At 45.1% G+C, this 18,473-nt stretch overlaps 1 protein-coding gene across 3 annotated transcripts in view; it reads left to right on the forward strand.

The window, feature by feature from the left end:
- The window catches only part of DOCK8 (dedicator of cytokinesis 8), a 212,618-nt gene that overhangs the window by 56,503 nt on the left and 137,642 nt on the right, over positions 1–18,473 (forward strand). For all 3 annotated transcript variants that reach the window (XM_029920954.1, XM_029920952.1, XM_029920953.1), the window contains 2 exons: positions 5,211–5,386; positions 8,406–8,477. In XM_029920954.1, coding sequence (XP_029776814.1) covers positions 5,259–5,386; positions 8,406–8,477 — 200 coding nt within the window. In that variant the 5' untranslated portion in view covers positions 5,211–5,258. The remainder of the gene's footprint in view (positions 1–5,210; positions 5,387–8,405; positions 8,478–18,473) is intronic.

The following is an 18,473-nucleotide window of genomic DNA, read 5'->3' on the forward strand; positions in this document are numbered from 1 at the left end:
CTATCATAGAAAGTGCCACTATGAACATTGGGGTACATGTGCCCCTATGCATCAGCACTTCTGTATCCCATGGGTAAATCCCTAGCAGTGCTATTGCTGGGTCATAAGGGAGTTCTATGGATAGTTTTTTGAGGAACCTCCACCCTGTTTTCCAGAGCGGCTGCACCAGTTTACATTCCCACCAACAGTGCAGGAGGGTGCCTGTCTCTCCACACCCTCACCAGCATCTATAGTGTCTTGATTTGTTCATTTTAGCCACTCTGACTGGCGTGAGGTGGTATCTCAGTGTGGTTTTGATTTGTGTTTCCCTGATGATGAGTGATGTTGAGCATTGTTTCATGTGCCTGTAGGCCATCTGGATGTCCTCTTTGAAGAAGTGTCTGTTTATGTCTTCTGCCCATTTCTTCACTGGGTTATTTGTTTTTTGGGTATGGAGTTAGGTGAGTTCCTTGGAGATTTTGGATACTAGCCCTTTATCTGATATTTCATTTGCAACTATCTTTTCCCATTCTGTCGGTTGCCTATTAGTTTTCTTGATTATTTCCTTTGCGGTGCAGAAGCTTTTTATCTTGATGAGGTCCCAAGAGTTCAGTTTTGCTTTCATTTCCCTTGCCTTTGGGGATGTGTCGAGTAGGAAATTGCGGCGGTTGAGACCTCTCGTTTTTCAAATATCCTTATTTATGAAATATTTTCCAGATCTGTCATTTTAATCTGCTATCAGTGTGCTATTTGCATCCTACAGGGTGCTAAGAGCTACATAGATTAATGTTAAACAGATACAGTTTTGGTCTATAGGAGTTTTCAGTTTCAGAACGAATTGGATCTAGTTCATGTCAGGAGAACCAGCCTTTGATGTGTTTTATGGGACAAGGAAAAGCTCAAACTCCCTTAATTAAAAAATTAATATCTGACTGTGAATAATTGAAGCTCTTAGGGTATTTATAATCTTTTTGCATATTTCTAGTCTTCCATTGATGAGGCCTCTGGAAAAAGTAGCTAAAAAGAAAGGTGGCAAAAGTCTTCCCTACAGAGGTATTGCACATTGCTTAAGGGCAGTGACTTTGTCCCCTCACCTTAGTACTGGACCACTGTAGGACCCCAGGGACTATTTGTTGAATGAACGGAAATAGATGTATCAGTCCAGGTTTAGTCCAGGAAGTGGAACCAGGCAGAGATGTATATGCACGGATACTAAGGAATTGATTGTAGAGAATTGGCTTACCCGCTGGTGGTGGCTAGGCAACTCCACAGTGCGGTCAGGAAGTCAGGATCACAAGCAAGCTGGAACTCCATGGGCAGGAGCTGAAGCCTGGTGTCCCTGAACCAGGAGAAAGCTGTCAACTGATTAAGTCAGCAGCTACCTGATTGAGTAGGACACCAGGGGGGACCTCTCTTTTGATTGACTTACAGTCAACTGACTAGAGACTTTAATTACATCAGCAATATCCCTTCGACAGCAGCACCTAAATTCAGGTTCAACTGTATCGGTAGAAGGTATATGTACGCTCCAAAATACTTGTAGCCTCTCTCCTGTCCTTCAACTCTGGCAAGAGAAATACCCTGTAGCCCTGACTGGAAACATAGCAGGAGGGGACTTCAGGGAAGTGTAGTTGAGCCTGGCCAAGTTGGCCACCATGAGAGATAAAACATGATCTAGGATTATTTGTAGTCTTAAGAGTTTTTGTTGCTGTTTTAAGAGTTTGGGGGGGGGAGTCTATTTGGATTATTACGAGTTCTTTCTTCTATCATGTTAGCAAGTGATGGACACAATGTGGTGATCCATGGTACAAGGTGACCTTCGTATTCCTTTGGATTATCCCATTTAATCTAGTCTTGGGCCTCCACTGACCAGAAGGCCACATGTAGAGCTCAACAGCAGAGAAAACAAAGTAGTTAATTTTCATGTTTGTCTTTTAAACTCCCGAGGGCCCCAGTCTTGCCTTAAGGACTGACCTTCAACCATCCCCCTACCCTGACCCTGTTCTCAAACTTTACCCCCCAGAGAAATATAAAATGCCACCATAATTCTGTTCAATATTTGTTTCCTTCCTTTGCATATCACTAAATTGGCCTAGTGTATGTGTTTGTGTGTATGTCGTGATCATCTTATAATAAAACCTAACCCTTGAGATTAAGACTTCAGAGAGTTTAGAAAACAGAAATCTCTTTTGGTGCCTGGTGATTATTTGAATCTAGAGGACCAGCTTCCTTGGAGGCCTTCTTAATAGTTGGGGTCTCTACCCACTTGCGAATACCGAGACTAGTTTACATCGTCTTAGGAATGAACAGTCTCCTCCTTTGATAGTTTCAGTGTAGGAAGAAGAGGGAAGATTGGTTATCAAATGCCAACTTGTCTGTGAGGTGTACCCTCTGTTTGGTCCTGAAATATGTTCGGACCTTGAGAGTTGGACTTAATGATCAGTTGCGTGCATCGATCACCGTTGGCGTGTTGCCAGTTAGTCTTCAGCGATGATCCTGTGTCTTTATCATGGCTCCCCTCTTCAAAGGCAGCTCCTTTATCTGTGAGAATGTAGCAGGCTCCACCATCTCATGGTTGACTCGAGATCCATACAAAGATGCTTGAGATTAGCTACCTGTAGTCCTCCACATCCTGCACCCGGCCCAGCGACTTGCACTCAGCAGACACTTAGCACATCGTTGCTGAAGGAGGGAGCGAGCCCTCGTTTTCACCCAGCTTGGACACCCTGGTTTGTAGACCATACAGGCTGCTGTCAGGAGCTTTTACATCGTCTGGATTTCAGGGTCATGACAAACCGAATCCTTTGTCTGGCCCTGAATTTTTATTCTTTCTGATCATCTCACACAAATGCCGTTTCTCTCTGGAAGCTTCTACCCACTAGTTATTAACGCTCATGTGACAATGCTTCACACTGTGCTTCAGTGTAATTTTGAAGTTCTATATGTAAAGTGCCTCCTTGGCTTGAGGGATTGCTATTTTCATAATAAACTTACCTTTATTATGATTTTAATTAATTAATTATGTTACTACTTGGAGCAACTGGTCTTGTGGGAAACACAGAACGGAACTTGTGGGCAGCGGGAAATGTAGTTTTTTACTCTCTTGCAAATGCACTGTTGCCTTGTGTTTTAATTATTTCTGGAAGTACAGATTCCCCAAAACGCCTGCAAGAGAAAACCCAACTATTCTGGGGAGGAGCATGAGCCTTGCCAAGGTTTGAATTCCAGAGGGCCTACTTCCCAGCCCGTGTAACCACGGGCAAATTATTAAAGGTCTAGCCTCTGGTGTCCTCCTCTGTTTAATAAGAGTATATACCTTCTATACTTTAGTGAGGATTAAATGACATAATGTGTATGATGACCTGGCTAATTTCCTGGTACATAGTTAGGTGCTTAATAATTATTAGTTCAGTGTGTGTCCACTCTCCAATAATAAGGTTGCAATAAATATGTTTTTCTTCATTTCAGTCCCTGACTCTGAGCTCTCTGTCCTGGGGATGGTAAGGGGTGGGAAAATCCACCTCCTCCTTTGGGGCTGGTCTTAGGCGAGTCTGCAGAGATGATGCCTGTCATTTCCTCTGGCGGAGATCAGGAATCACCTTTTGCCAACTCTGTCTCCACCTAGCTCCCACACAGGCCGATCGCTGGCTCCCTGAGCCCCCACTCGCCCCGGCTCTTCATTTTGAGAGGCACCCTGTAAGGACTGTGGTCTTCCCCTTGGCTGACCTGCAGGTCCCTGGTTGGAACCAGGTCCCTGCCCTCTGTCACGTCACGTGGGAGCCCTGTAGGACTGGGGTGTCTCTGCTCTCTCCTGCCGACGTGTGTGTATCCTCTTGCTTCTCGGCAGGCCCCCTTGTCCCCACAGCAAGTAAGCCAGCCACCTCCAGAGAAGGAGGGCACATGTGCGCTCGGCTCTTAGCTCTGTCCTCTGTCCCAAGCGCGTCACGCACGTCTCCCCCCCTCACTGGGACGGCAGGGCTGGGAGGAGACCCGGCACACCGCAGTGACCTTTTTGAATTTTATGTGCTTTCGCCCCTTCAGGAACACTTTGTTCCTCCCCTCCAACTTGGAGCCCTCACATGTCTAATCCGCTGTATGGTGTCAGGGGGGTGAAAAACCGGTTTTGTTAGCATTTCCTTTGGATCTGGCCTTGCTTTCACATCCCGGCAGTGCAGTGCGAGTCAGGAATCTAGAGTGTGTGTTTTATTGGTCCCTGGAGTGGATGGCGGGAGCCAGGGACAGAGTTGAGGGCAGCACCTCCTCTGGCCGATGATTCCAGATGGCCTGACATCACTTTGAACACCAGTCGGTGCTGCTAGTGTCGTTACTCCAGAACTCAGCCCCGACTGATTCTTCCACTTCCTCAAGGCAGCGGTTCCTGTTTTGGAACCTCACAGACAAGAAAAATACTCGTTGCCAACTTTTTATTTTATCAACTGTAGAAAGTTCTACTTGGAATCACCATCTACTCCTGTCATTTCTTGGGTCCCCTCCCTCCCCCGCTGTGCGAGGATGTGATTCAGGAGCCAAACAAGCTAGTCCTTTGAAGGGGAGTGCATTTAGGCCTAGGAAAACTCAGCCAGTTGCCCTTAGTTTACTTATTTAACTGCAGCCCAGTGACAATGTCTTCCTGCCCGGCACAAGTCAGTCCAGAAGCATCTGGAAACGGCTGCCTTGGAGAGTGTCTGCCTCCAAGTCTGGTTCACTGAGGGCTGTGATTCTGCGTGACATGCCTTCAAGAACCAACGTATAGGATGAGGCAGGCCCAAGGAAACACCGTGCCTCAGTACCCAAACAGAACGAGTGTTGACTTGGCCTGAGTTTCTGGAAGACTGCCTCCATCCGCTACCTCACTGTATTTGGGTAAACACGGCCTCAGAGAGCCTTTCGCCGGAGAAATTATAAAATCAGTGAAGCCTCGTGATCTCATTTTGGATCTCCTCAGGAGTCCTCATCAAGATGCAATTAAGCAGAGAAAAATTCCGCCTTGGGGTGTGATTTGGGTGCCTCGCCGTGTTCGAACTTGACTTTCTGCACCGCGTCTCTTTCCCTTCCCGTATCGCCGCTTCTGCTTCTGTGTCTGACAGCCCCTCCAACGACAGCCTGCAGAGCTGCGCAGGACAGCTGAGCCCTTGCTGCTGGGAAGGCCGGGCAGGGCTGTCTCCGGGGCCCTCTTCCTAGAAACCTGGTGGGAACCTCCTTTCTCTCTCTCTCTGTCTCTCTCTCTCTAGCCTCAGTTTTATGACCCGGTGGAGCCGGTGGACTTCGAAGGGCTTCTGATGACACACCTGAGCAGCCTGGATGTGCAGCTGGCCCAGGAGCTGGGGGACTTCACGGAGGACGACTTGGACGTGGTGTTCACGCCGAAGGAATGTCGCACTCTGCAGCCCTCTTTGCCGGAGGAAGGGTAAATCCATTTCTACACGTAATCGGGGTTGTGATGTCCTGACTGGTATTGGTAATGGGGCATGAGGAGGGGAGATGCCTTAATTCTGGACTTCTCTGAGAACTAAAGTTACTCGGATCCATTAAGATGTGCAGAACGACCACAGGGGACTCCCGCCTGGGAGCGTTTTTACCTTGGTTTGACCAGAGGCCTGGGAAAGGCGTGTGGGGACTACACCAGTGAGGGGAAAGCAGTGGGCCAGTATGGAAGGCTCGGGAAGAGGCAAAGGCGGAGGTGAAGGGGACTGCCTGGATGTCAGTCAGCTCAGTGACTTTGGGCGACTCAGGTGAGCTCACGGAGCCTCAGTTTCCCCATTTGTAAAGATGTCAAGCTTTTCAATAATAATCCATGGAATGATTCCCAAGCATTATTGTTTCCACTTAAGAGACCAGAGCAAGTCACAAATAAATTCCACCCACGTTTCTTGAGCCCCCCTGTGTGCTGGGCACAGCCGTAAATAGATGGATAGGGCAAAATTCCTGCCTTGAAGAAAGTTTTGCCAAGTGGGGAGACAGTGGGGAAAGCTCTGGAGAGCGAAGGCGTGAATAGCTGGTTAGAGCATGAGCCTCTGTCACGGGTTCATCTCTGGGTGTCTGGGTGCAGACGTCGGCTCTTGGTAGCAGCGAAATTATACCCACGTGGAACTCCTGTTATTTCCATGGCATAAAAAGCAATGCCTCCTTAGAGGCTTCGGATGAACTTTTAGTTGCATTTGCTTTCAAAAACAAAATTCAGACTCCCATCTCTCCTGGACATTTTCAACCTTGTCATCCTTCCAAAAAACGTCCGCCAAAGGAAATCATGAAACGCAGGCCCTGCTCTCACCGCTGTGGGATCTTCTGCTTCTGTTTTGGATTTTTTTATCAGTTTAAAGACGGAGAGGGACATTCTCATGAGCCTTTCCTCTCCTGTTTAGTTCATTCTTATTCACACAGGAGAGCTTGCATTGTGCTCTGCTCAGACATTTCAAAAATACTCCCCAGAAAACAAACACCAGGATACATTTTCCCCATTGCCAACCCATTTATTCAGGTGTGACTTTAATATAAGTAAGGTCTCTCTCTCTCTCTCTCTCTCTCTCTCTTTTTTTTTTACCTTTGAGGAAGAATCATTTCACATTATTTCTCTGTCTGAAATTGATGGCTACTTATTTAATTATTTAAAAAAATTTTATAGTTTATTTTTGAGACAGAGAGAGACAAAGACTGAGCCGGGGAGGGGCAGAGAGAGAGGGAGACACAGAATCTGAAACAGCCTCCAGGCTCTGAGCTATCAGCACAGAGCCCGATGCGGGGCTTGAAACCAGGGACTGTGAGATCATGACCTGAGCCGAAGTCAGACGCTTAACCGACTGAGCCCCACAGGTGCCCCATTATTTAATTATTTCCGTATAAGGTAAGAATCTTGGAAAATCCTGTTTGAGACACTTAAATAGATTCAGAGATAGGAGGATTTTTATTATTTAAATTGTGATGAAAGAGACAGTTTTGTTATTGTTGTTTTTTTTACCGTAGCCTCAGTGGTTCAGTATAATGCTGCCTTGGGGCCAGAATCTGTAGCTCACACTGTCTGTGTGATGACTTTTAAACAGCCTCTGCTCAGGGTGCCTGGGTGGCTCAGTTGGCTGAGCATCCAGCGTCGGCTCAGGTCACGATCTCACAGTCATGAGTTCAAGCCCCGCATCAGGCTCTGTGCTGATTGCTCAGAGCCTGGAGCCTGCTTCAGATTCTGTGTCTCCCTCTCTCTGCCCTCCCCGCTCATGCTCTGTCTCTCTCTGTCTCAACAATAAATAAAACGTTAGAAAAACAAAAAAAAAACCAGCCTCTGCTCTTTCAATCATGGCCCCAAAGCCTGCTATTGTCATCAACCCCCAGGGAGGCGTCACTGTCCTCCCCAGAGTAAAGAGCAGCTCCCACCGGGGCACCCAGACCTCGGGGAGCTCGGACAGTGTGGTGGCTGGAATCCTGCACCCCACAGGTGATTGCCTGGGTTTAAGTCACCTACCGGGTGACTCTGAGCAAGATCCTTATCATCCCCTTCTTCTGCAAAATGAGAATAAATGGTGCATAGCCCATACCCTGTAGGGCTGGGTGAGAATGAACTGAGTTAATATGTATAAATTGGTTACATCGGTACCTAGTACATAATAAGTAGGTCGGAAGTGTGAACTACCCTGTATGTGTTATCACGTGCCTGATACTTTCCTAAGCACTTCCACGTTCACCTAATCATCCCGCCCCTAAAGGAGACACTCCTCCGCTAACAGTGCTCTAGGATGAGGACACTGAGGCACAGAAGGGTGGGGTGACTGGCCCCAACCAGTTAGTAAGGGGCGGGGCTAGGATTTGGGCAGTCAGTACTGAGGATGTAGTCCTTAGACCCATTTATCTCGAAAAACAAAGCATTTGGGAAAACAGCAAAAAGCTCCAGTACCGTGTGGAGCTGGCGACGTCTGATTTCAAGCTTGGGGAGTCTTTCCCAAGACACACTCTGACGCAGGATGACGAGCATTAACAGTCCCCGACCCAGGCCGGCATCAGCTCCCCAAAGGATAAGACCCCTCTTCTTCCTCATGGCTTTCCCAAAGGGAAACACACAGGTCCTAACACAGTCACACTCGAGCCACAAATATGCCCCAATTACCCCCGTGAGACATTGGTATTTATCCTTCTTTCTCTGGTTTCATACGTGATTAAAGCTGGTTCTACCTCTCTGCTGCTGGAATGCCGCTAAGGGATTGGTAGAGTTTAACACGATCCTCTATAATAAAGACAACCCACAAAGCGTCAAATGCCAACATGTTTGTCTCACCAAAGTGAAAATGGGGTTGCCTGGGGAGACACTTGATGGATGGGTCGGGGTGCCTCCGGGGCTCCCACTCGATTTGAAATCATGCTCCCCTCCTCAGTTATGATAAGGGACTGTCTTCTTGTATCTCTCCAGTAATCACATGGTTTTATTTCACTTCCCACCTCATTAGGGTCGAACTGGACCCTCACGTCCGAGACTGTGTTCAGACCTATGTCCGGGAGTGGCTAATCGTGAACCAGAAGTAAGTTCATTTTTCTGTTCTCTTGACGTATATATGTATCTAGTATGGTGAGCTTGTAAAATTGTATTCTAACCAAATTTTGCAAATGCAGTTTGGGGTTTCCAGGAAAACCAAAGAGCAAGTACTGGGTGTTGTCCTAGGCCACCCATGAATGTTCCCCTTATCATCAGCATCTCGGGGTCTTAGGGGGTTGGTGTGTTCGTTCGGTTTGGTTTTTTGTTTGTTGCACATGTGCCCACATGACCGTTGCAAATACATTTGAGCAAGGAAGCGAATTTGCAAATACTCACATCGTGAATAATGAACGCAGAGGGACTGTCTCTTGCCCCTGTTCAAACACCCGCTCAGGCTCCGTACTGTTTACTGCATAAAATAGCAGCTCCACGTGCCTGCCTTTCAGGGGCTCTAATGACCCGGCCCCAGTGTGTGTACTGAAGTTTACTTCCCGTACTTCCCAGGTCCGCTCCCTTTCGTGTGGGCCTGGCACCTCTTCCTCAATTCCTCCAGGTAACTCAGGCCTCCCTCCACACCGCGGCCCTTGCTGGCTCCCTCTGGACGCGCCCTCCCGCAGTTCTGTGCCAATCAGATCCTACCTGCAGAGTAAAGACCAGGACAGATTTCTTTTTTCTGTACGCAGTCTCCCCTGCCTGACTCCATCTTTCTTTGATGGACCTCACTTAAGTGTGGTACATTTGTTATAACTGATGAGCCCATCGTGATACATCATTTGTTTAAAGTTTCTTTTGAGAGAGCGAGAGAGAGCGAGCGCCTGCATGCCCGAGCTGGCGAGGGGTAGAGAGACAGGGAGACAGAGAACCCCAGGCAGGCTCTGCATTGTCTGCATGGAGCCTGACGCGGGGCTCAAACCCATGAACCATGAGATCATGACCTGAGCCAAAATCACGAGTTGGACATTTAATCGACCGAGCCCCCCGGGGCACCCTGGTGATACATTATGATTAACTTAAGTCTGTAGGTTCCATTAGGGCTTATTTTCTGTGTTGTCCATCCTACGAGTTTGGACAAATGTGCCATGTCATGTGTCTGCCATCACAGTGTCGTACAGAGTGGTTTTACTGCCCTAAAATTTTCCTCCGAATCCATGTCCCTGGCAGCCACTTCCCCTTCTGACTCCATAGTTTTGCCTTCTTCCTTCATGTCTGTTTGGGACTTGAGAGCTTGTTTCTCTTTTTGACAAATAACATTTCACCGCACGGATTTATCAAGTTTGTTTAGTCATTCACCTCGTGAAGGAGATTTACATTTAAAATATATAGAATAGAGCCTCTTTGTTTTGTTTCGATTCTGATGAATTCTTAGGGGCAGAAAAATAAATGAATTGAAACTTGGCCTCACATTGAAAGATAACATTTAGATATTTGACCACATAATAGGTTACTTGCTACATTTCTACCCAAAAGGGCCCCCTTCTCTCCTGAGTTAATCAAATGTGCTACAATATTATTTGTGCTTTTTGTCCATAGGTCTGATTGGGACATTACTTTCACCATGAGAAACATATAAACACCCCAAAATCCTCAACCTGTGTGTGTGTTGGGGAGCGGGCCAGGGAGTATCTGCAGATTGGGGGCACATCCCATTAGTAAAAACCATCTGATGGGGCGCCTGGGTGGCTCAGTCAGTTAAGTCTGACTTCAGCTCAGGTCATGATCTCACAGTTCACAGGTTCGAGCCCCACGTCGGGCTCTGTGCGGACAGCTCAGAGCCTGGAGCCTGCTTCAGATTCTATGTCTCCCTCTCTCTCTGCCCCTCCGTCACTTGTGCTCTGTCTCTCTCAAAAATAAATAAACATTAAAAAAAAATAAAAAGAGAGCCTTTACCAAGACATACATAGTTTGAAATTCTCCTTTCCTCACTGACTCTCTTATACGCTAGTAAGAGTTACTGTTCAATGGGATAAATGATGAAAGACGTTGGGGTTGGGTTTTATCCGGCTCCTGGAAGTGTGCCATTGAGCTTGAGCTGATGTTTTTTGGAGTCGTGTCTGTAAGCATGCTGTTTTCAATAGCTGAGCAAGAGAAAGCATCGCTTGTAAAAAGTAATTCAGAGAAAGTTCGATGCTAATCCATCATGTATTCTAATTTCTAACGTGAATGGAAAACAAAGTTTGTCAGGCAGTCAAGTCAGATTATGCTTTGTTGGTAAGACATAAAAAACGTCAGAACAAGTTGTTCTCAAGCTTTTAAATGTTATAATTAGAGATACTTTCTGGACATTAGGGTTCTAAAAATGTCTGAGAAGGAACAATAAATAGAAAGGTCCATTTTACTACATTTGGTTTTTATTTTCTTCTTGGGACACTGTACTTTTTCATTCCTTGTGGCAATTCCCATTGGGGTATCCTTTTTTTTCTCTCTCAATCTTGCACAAACTTAAAAAAGGACTCTTTCAGAACACTCGTTTTAGAAATTTTAGAGATTGTAGGGAAACCAAAGGAGAAAAAAAAAATCACTCGATTTCACTATAGACACAAAACTACTAACATTTGATGCCTAACCTTTGAGTCATATTTATGAATGTATGTATTTGTATAAAAACTAAACCACATCATGATACTATTTTGTAGCATGATGCTTTTTCAGTCTTGATAGTAAGTCTTTTTCAGTATTATACCCCAATGTAGTAACATCCCTGTGCAAATCTATGATTATTTTTTCATTCAGAATAAATCCCTATAGGAGGAATTTCTGTGTCAGAGGTTAAGCACAAATTTAAGGATTTGGGAATAATACATTGGAAAGATTATTAACAAATATACATGAATCCTAAGAATATTGGATGCTATCTTTTCATAAATTTCCAAATTACTTGTAAAGAGACTGTCTTTCATTTGCATTTTCTAAATTATGAAACGGGGCCTGCTTTTTCTATATATTTGTTGGCTATTTGTCATGTTTCATTCGTGTCCTGCGCCTCTATTAATGTATTTGTCTGGGCTTCTTTATCTCTAGGATTATGTTTGTTTGTTAGGGATATTAAGCCTTTGTCTGTCGTATTATACAGATTCCTCACCCAGCGTGTTGTCTTTCAAAATTACTCGTAATTTTTTAACAAACAAAATTATTTATGTAATCAAATCTATATTCGTATTTTCCCCAGTGATTTCTGTTTTTGCTGTCACCCTTAAATTTTAATTCACAAACCTAATATTATTTACTAGGAATTTTGGACTAAAATGTTAATCCAGACCATGAGCCACTTGATTATTGTTCTGTTTTCTTATGTGTCTCCATTTGTTTTCATCTCTTCTGTAGGAACAATGATTATCAGTATTTTTATTTTATGCAAATTTTTGCCTCTCCTCCTTCCCATAAAACGAAGCAATTTCTGCTTTGTGCGTGGCAACATGCTAGAGACAGGGATTGCCCATGGTCCTGTTCTCTGCACACTTGTGTAAAGGTCCAGTTCCTTTCCCAGAAATTAGGTAGAAGTGTGCAACTCTGAAACTCGTCTGTTTTGGAAGCTTTGACTGGTGATTTAGTGAGGAAGCACCTTTTTCTACCCACTGTTTGATTCTTTGGTACTCTGAACCTGATACTCTGAACATGGAAGCTTCAGTTCCTAGTGCACGCTCTCCCCAGAGATCATTCTGCCCCACTGTGCGCACCTTTAGTATTTTATATGTGGGGAGAATCCAGTCCACTGTTCTCAGATGCCCTTTTTCTCCCAACCCTGCATACATCACCAGCTCAGTTGTTTTCTCAGAGCTGTTTCTTAATCGTTGCTGAATGGCGGTGGAAAGAGATGGGCACAGGACGTCGGGGTTGTGGTGGTGGTGCAAATGAGTGCAACCAGGTGGAACCCCGGCAGGGGGGGGGGGGGGGCCGCACCTAAGCCACTCCGGTGAAGAAGGAGCATTTCCTGGCGAGTGTAGGTACTGACTGCTCAGGCCCGGCCAGGAAGGAAGCAACAAGTGCCTGCCTTTGAGCGCCGCTCTGGGGAGACGGGGCATGGGAGCTCCCTCTGCCAGCCCAGCTGATCCACAGAGATTCTGACCAGATTCACGTATTATCGGATCATTCTGGTGAGCTCCCATTGTGTCCGCATCGTCTCTGGCAGTGTTTTGGGAAGTTGGCAGAGAACACAATAGGGGTTGCCAGACAGTTGTTACTTAGTGATTAATTGGCTCTCCTCTGAATCTCTTATTTTATGTGTCAAATAATCCATGCTCATTTGGAAAGAAATCAAGTAATGTCAAGTGTATTAAGTAAAAGGCAGTCTTGTCTCGCTCCTCACTCACCCCCTGCCCTTCTCTTCAACCCACTCTGAACTGCACGGATATTTCTCTGTAGACTTCCAGAGCTTCTTTTCACACCCTCACAAATATATACATGGATATTTATGCTTTACATAAATATCACATATGTAGGTGCGTGTATGTAAATATGTGTATATATACGTGTGTGTCCCTCATTGCCTGGAACCCCAGGGGCGAAGGCGTGTTGTAAGTTATTGAATCTTTCTCTATTGATGGACATTGCACTTGTCTTCATTTTTCAAGTATAATTAACTCACATGTAATTTTTCACATTATGTATGTTCACATATTATTTATGATAATACCACAGTAGACATCTGTACATTTGCCCCTCCGCACGTGTGTGAGTATTTCTGAGGGTAGAAATGCAGCCAGTGTACATGACACATTCTCATAAGTGCTGCCAGATTTTTCCCCAGGAAAGCTACACTGATTCACACCATTACTACCTGGGCATGAACCTGCCCTGTCCCCGTCAACCCTCCCCCGCCCCCATATCTTTGCCAGTGCTGAATGTGATTGATCACAATTGAATATACATTCCTGAAATTTTATTCTTGTTACTGTAAACTGGAAGCTGTTTTACATACCTCCTGAATGTTGTTTCTATCACTGAGTTTTCTTCCCTTATCTATCCCCAAATCCCAGTTAAATATGCACTTACACCACCCGAATTCCACTCCTAGGTATTTACCCAAGTGAAACGAAAATGTACGTTCACATATAAATCTATATGAAAATATTTATAGCACTTTTATTTGTGATTACCAAAAATTAGAAACCACGCAGATCACATACAGTTGGAGAATGGATAACCAGACTCTGGTACTCCATACGAGGGAATGCTACTCAGCAATAAGATGGAACGTATTCTTCCTACATCCCGCCACAGAGAGGAGTCTCAGTAATACGATGCGAATTGAAAGAAGCCCGACAAATAAAGATAATTTCATGACTCCATTTTGTAAGATCAGTTCTGGGAAAGGCAGAGCAGTAGGGACAGAACACAGATCACTGGTTGCCAGGGTCTAAGGGTGGAGAAGGGACGTGGCTGCAAAGGGCCATCGGAGACTTCTGGGGTGCTGGAACTGTTCTAACTCTTGATCGCGGTGGTGGTTACCCAAGGTCTGCACTGGTCAAAACTCACCAAACTGTAATCCAAAGAGGATGAATTATAATTGTTCCCACAAATCAATGGATTGAAATCTAAGAGACTTCCTGACTTTACTTAATGACTCATTAAATGTAAGGTCTAATCCTTTACTATGGTTTATTATATTATTTCACAGAATGATGATTTCTCTGGAGCAGGAATCAGTGGATTCAAGTCCTAGGTCCACCACTAGCTAGTTGTACGGCCTAAGGCAAACTATTTTTGTGTGTGTGTGTGTGCCTCAATTTCTCCATCAGAAAAATAGGAATTAGAATAGTGCCTACCTCATAAGTTAATATTGTATACAGTAAATAAACACCTGTAAAATACTAAGATTTCTTGGCATATAGCAATAGATTAGCTACTGCTTACGATATTTATTAAACAGTATTACAGAGTATGTATGCCTCTGTTGTCCCTGCCTAATTGACAAATAATTTCAATTAGACCTATTACTGAAATAGGACATGCAAAGAAAAAACGCAGGGGACAACTCAGTGTTATTGAGAGTTTCTTTTCATTTAATGACCAGGGTAGATTTCCCATCACAAGTACTATAATTTATATATTCTTGAAATAAAGAAAAAAATTTGGAAAAGCAGAAGGCCTACTACTTTAGGGATTATCTCGTTCCAATTCAACCTATCCGAAATATTCCTCTCAAGTGAAGTAAGACTTGAAGGCTTCAGAAAAAACACTTGTATTAGCATGTTAAAGGAATGAACCCAAAACTCTGTCCCATATATTTAAATGCACTGTTGGGGGTTGGTAAACTCCTTTCTTCTGGAAGACCATACCACACTTAATGAAGCCATTTCACCTTCCGTGGACATGTCTCTGTCATCCATAACCATGCAGTCAAACACTGATTTAGTTAGCGCTTTTATTCCTCAATTATCTCCTTGCTGATATTACATTTCTCTGTAATATCTAAGGATAGTCTTTTATGTCCTTGCTATCTGTGATAATGGCTTTGAATCCCACTTAGGGGGCAGGGGAGTAGAGTAATGGCCACTTGTGGTCCCTCCCATGCTCATAATTCTATAGAGCATTTGCCACTCAAGATCTGTAATTGAGACTTTTAAATCAGACAAGAGTGCTGCCCATGAAGGATAGAGGAAAGTTTTAGAATTCCTTTTTAGCTTCATAAGAAAGCTTAAACTACACAGAAACACAAAATGCATGATCTTCCTTTGGAGTAAATGTACTTTCCTACTGGACATGTGTATGTGGCTTAGACCAGAAGATGCCTTGAATGGATTCCATTCTACCTTTCATGTCTGTAGCATAAAATTCGGTGTCATCGCTCCAAAAATAATAATGCTTTTCTCTCCATGACTTTTGGAAAAGCCCCTTGATCTGATGAATAGAATGGTGTCTGCGTGTTCGTATCATCTCACGTCCAAATACTTGATACTTTTGCATGGACTGATGTTGGTTGGCATCTTTTGAATAGCATTAAATGTTTAAGCACTACTTCCTCTGCCAGGTTCTCTAAGTGAACTAAAAAGCGATGAACTTGAGAATGTGTTTGGTGTCTTGGTAGAAAGTCAAACTCTTAAGTAGTTAAACTTGTTTACGTGCTATTTATTCTCAGTGTATTATCTGCAGTGACAGTGAAACATTTCATGAGTGTTATGAGCACCGTCGTAAAAGCCCTTAGACTTTGTCTTCCATCCTGGGTGATTAAGGTAATTCTGAAGGAAGGTCGTGCTCAAGGAGAGCTGGGACATCAGGAATGGGGTATCATCTGTTTTATGACTCCATATTTTACTCCCAGTGAACTGGTAAACAATTAAAATTCAAACACATCAGTGCCTATAATTCAGTTACTCCCAAAACACCATAAAAATGTCTCCCTGATCAATAATTGCTTATTATGACATGCATTTGTTGTGCTGGCTGTCAAGGTGCTTGGCTGTTTGCTTTCTACGAGCAAGCAAGGCTCATCAGCTGCTGCAGTTACAAAGAGCAACCCACTTGTGGAAATCACCGGGCCATGCCTGAGCGGTGACGCACACGCTCCCAGGCCCGCGGCCCTGCACCCACGGCAGCCCGCAGGCCAGGGCTGTCACGAAGCCTTCCCCGGCCTGGCTAGGAAGGAAGCTGTTGGAGGAAATTGCTCCCTTCTGTGAATTTTCAAAGCATGCTGTTTATATATCCCTTAGAAGCTCTCGTCATCCTCTACATTGCATTCTGGTGACTTGTCCGAATGTTTACCTCCCCTGCTAAATACGTGGCATTTTCTCACTAGACTGTGACCTCACGGAGGACAGGGACTCCTGGAAAGTTAGGATTCTTGTGTCTTCCTCTTGGCATCCTCTTTGGTGCCTTGGTCTCAGGAGATCCTTTCTAAACATGTGTTGAACGGGAGAAGGAAAGAAACTTCACTTCGCCACCGTACAGGGTGGTCTGGAAGGATCACGCTGCAAGGTTTTCTTACCTCCCCATGTTGAGGCAAGGGGTGGGGATATTGTAGAGAAGCCAGCCGTTGGTTACAACCACGGAGCCACAAGGGGACGTGAGAGGGCTAGCAGGTAGCATGAATCACTCAGGTGTCTCTGGACCTGGCAGCACCTGTACTCACGGGAGCCGCTGCGTGGACGCCCTTCTTGGTAAGTAGGACCCATTAGCGGACATGCAACACAGTGTCAGACACCGAACCTATATTCTCTTCCTTTTATTCTGACACCATCTCAAACTTACAGCAGCTCACGAGTGTGATACAAAGGCGCTTCCCCCCTCCTCCAAGCCATTTGGGAGTAAGTTGCCATCCTGATTCTCCATTACTGCTGAATACTTTAGTGTGTAATTTCTCTTTTCAAAACGGTTGATTCATTTTTGAGAGAGAGAGAAACAGAGAGCATGGGCGGGGAAGGGGCAGGACAGAGGATCCAAAGCAGGCTCCGCACTGACAGCACCGAACCTGTTGTGTGTCTCAAGTTCACAAACTGTGAGATCATGACCTGAGCGGAAGTTGGATGCTCAACCACCCGAGGCACCCAGGCGCCCCTAGTGTATGATTTCTACAAACAAGGACGTTCTCCATCATAATTAGCATATAGCCCACACCTTTAGGGAATTCACATGTATACATCATTACCATCTAATCCTCAGACCCTGTTCAGCTTTGCCAGATGTCCCAAGAATGCCCTTTAGAGCAAAAGGATCTAGTTGAAAGGCATGCAGTGCATTGAGATGTCACATGGCTTTCGTATTATTTACGAATAGTTCCTGAGTGTTTCCTTGAGTTTCATGACCTTGAGATTATAGGGAAGTTATTTTTTTTAAGTTTATTTATTTATTTTGAATGAAAGAGAGAACACAAGCAGGGGAGGGGCACAGAGAGAGGGAGAGAAAATCCCAAGTAGGCTCCATGCTATCAGCACAGAGCTCAACGTGGGGCTCAAACCCACAAACTGTGAGAGCATGACCTGAGTGGAAATGCAGAGTCAGATGCTTAAGGCGGCAGCAGCTGAACCCAGGTCCTGGACTCTAGTGCCAAATGCTGCTGACTCCACACTGCCCCTAACGAGTTTGGTTTTGGGGCGCTGGGTGGCTCAGTCGGTTAAGCGACCGACTCCTGATTTTGGCTCAGGTCATGATCTCACAGGTTGGGAGTTCAATCACCGCATCAGGGTCTGTGCTGACGTGCAAACATAGCTTGCTTGGGACTCTCTCTCTCCGTCTTCCTGCCCCTCCCCCATGTATGCTCGCACGTGCACTGTCTCTCAAAATAAATAAATAAACTAAAAAAAAAAGAGTTTGGTCTTTAAAATATGTTTGGGATTCCCAAATATACAATAACAATGTTTGGAGAAAAAGAATACAGTTCTCTCAAGAAGCAGCAGGTTATGCTCATTTTAGGAGGATAGTTTTTCTACCACTTGGCCTACTTCCCTGACTCTCTCTGGTCTGCAGATAGTCTCAACAGGAGCCTGGCTTTATTTGGCTCAGTTCCGTGGGTCGAGTCATGAGGTTGGGCCTTCTGGTGGCCAGTGACGCTCAGCCAGCGGTCTCACTACCTACCCGAGGGCGGTTTCTGCCTTCCGTGGCGGGCGCTTCTGAAATGAGTCATCTCTGCACCCTTGCTAGCCCTGCCTTCTCCCAGCCTCCGCCGCTGCTGCCACAGGGGAGCTTAGTGACTTTCTGAGATGTCAAAATGGGGAAGTAGATGCTAAATCTAGAATGAGGAAGGGGAGAAAAGTTTGCTCTGGTTCCAAACACACCACCAGGGAAGACGTCAGGCTCAATGCCTTCCATCCCCCACGTCCTCCGGGCCAATGCGTGCATGGACTCACAGCACACTATTGTGAAAGGAAGTTCTCATACTCTTCAGCGGCTCGCTTTTGTCATGCCCATTTGTCAGTGTCTTTGGGGTTCATATAAAGGCCTCCAGAAAACATTCTAACCAAACAGAGGACAAAGGAGAAAGCAAGCCTCCATTGGCATAAAATGGCAAAGGAACAATAGCCAAATGTCTGACGTCTCCCAGATTTAAGCATCTTTTGGAGAAAATTGATTTGCATGTTTCCAGATACAGTTTATGAACTTTTTATCATAA

Source organism: Suricata suricatta, chromosome 13, assembly GCF_006229205.1.
Source record: "Suricata suricatta isolate VVHF042 chromosome 13, meerkat_22Aug2017_6uvM2_HiC, whole genome shotgun sequence".
In the NCBI taxonomy this organism is placed as follows: domain Eukaryota; kingdom Metazoa; phylum Chordata; class Mammalia; order Carnivora; family Herpestidae; genus Suricata; species Suricata suricatta.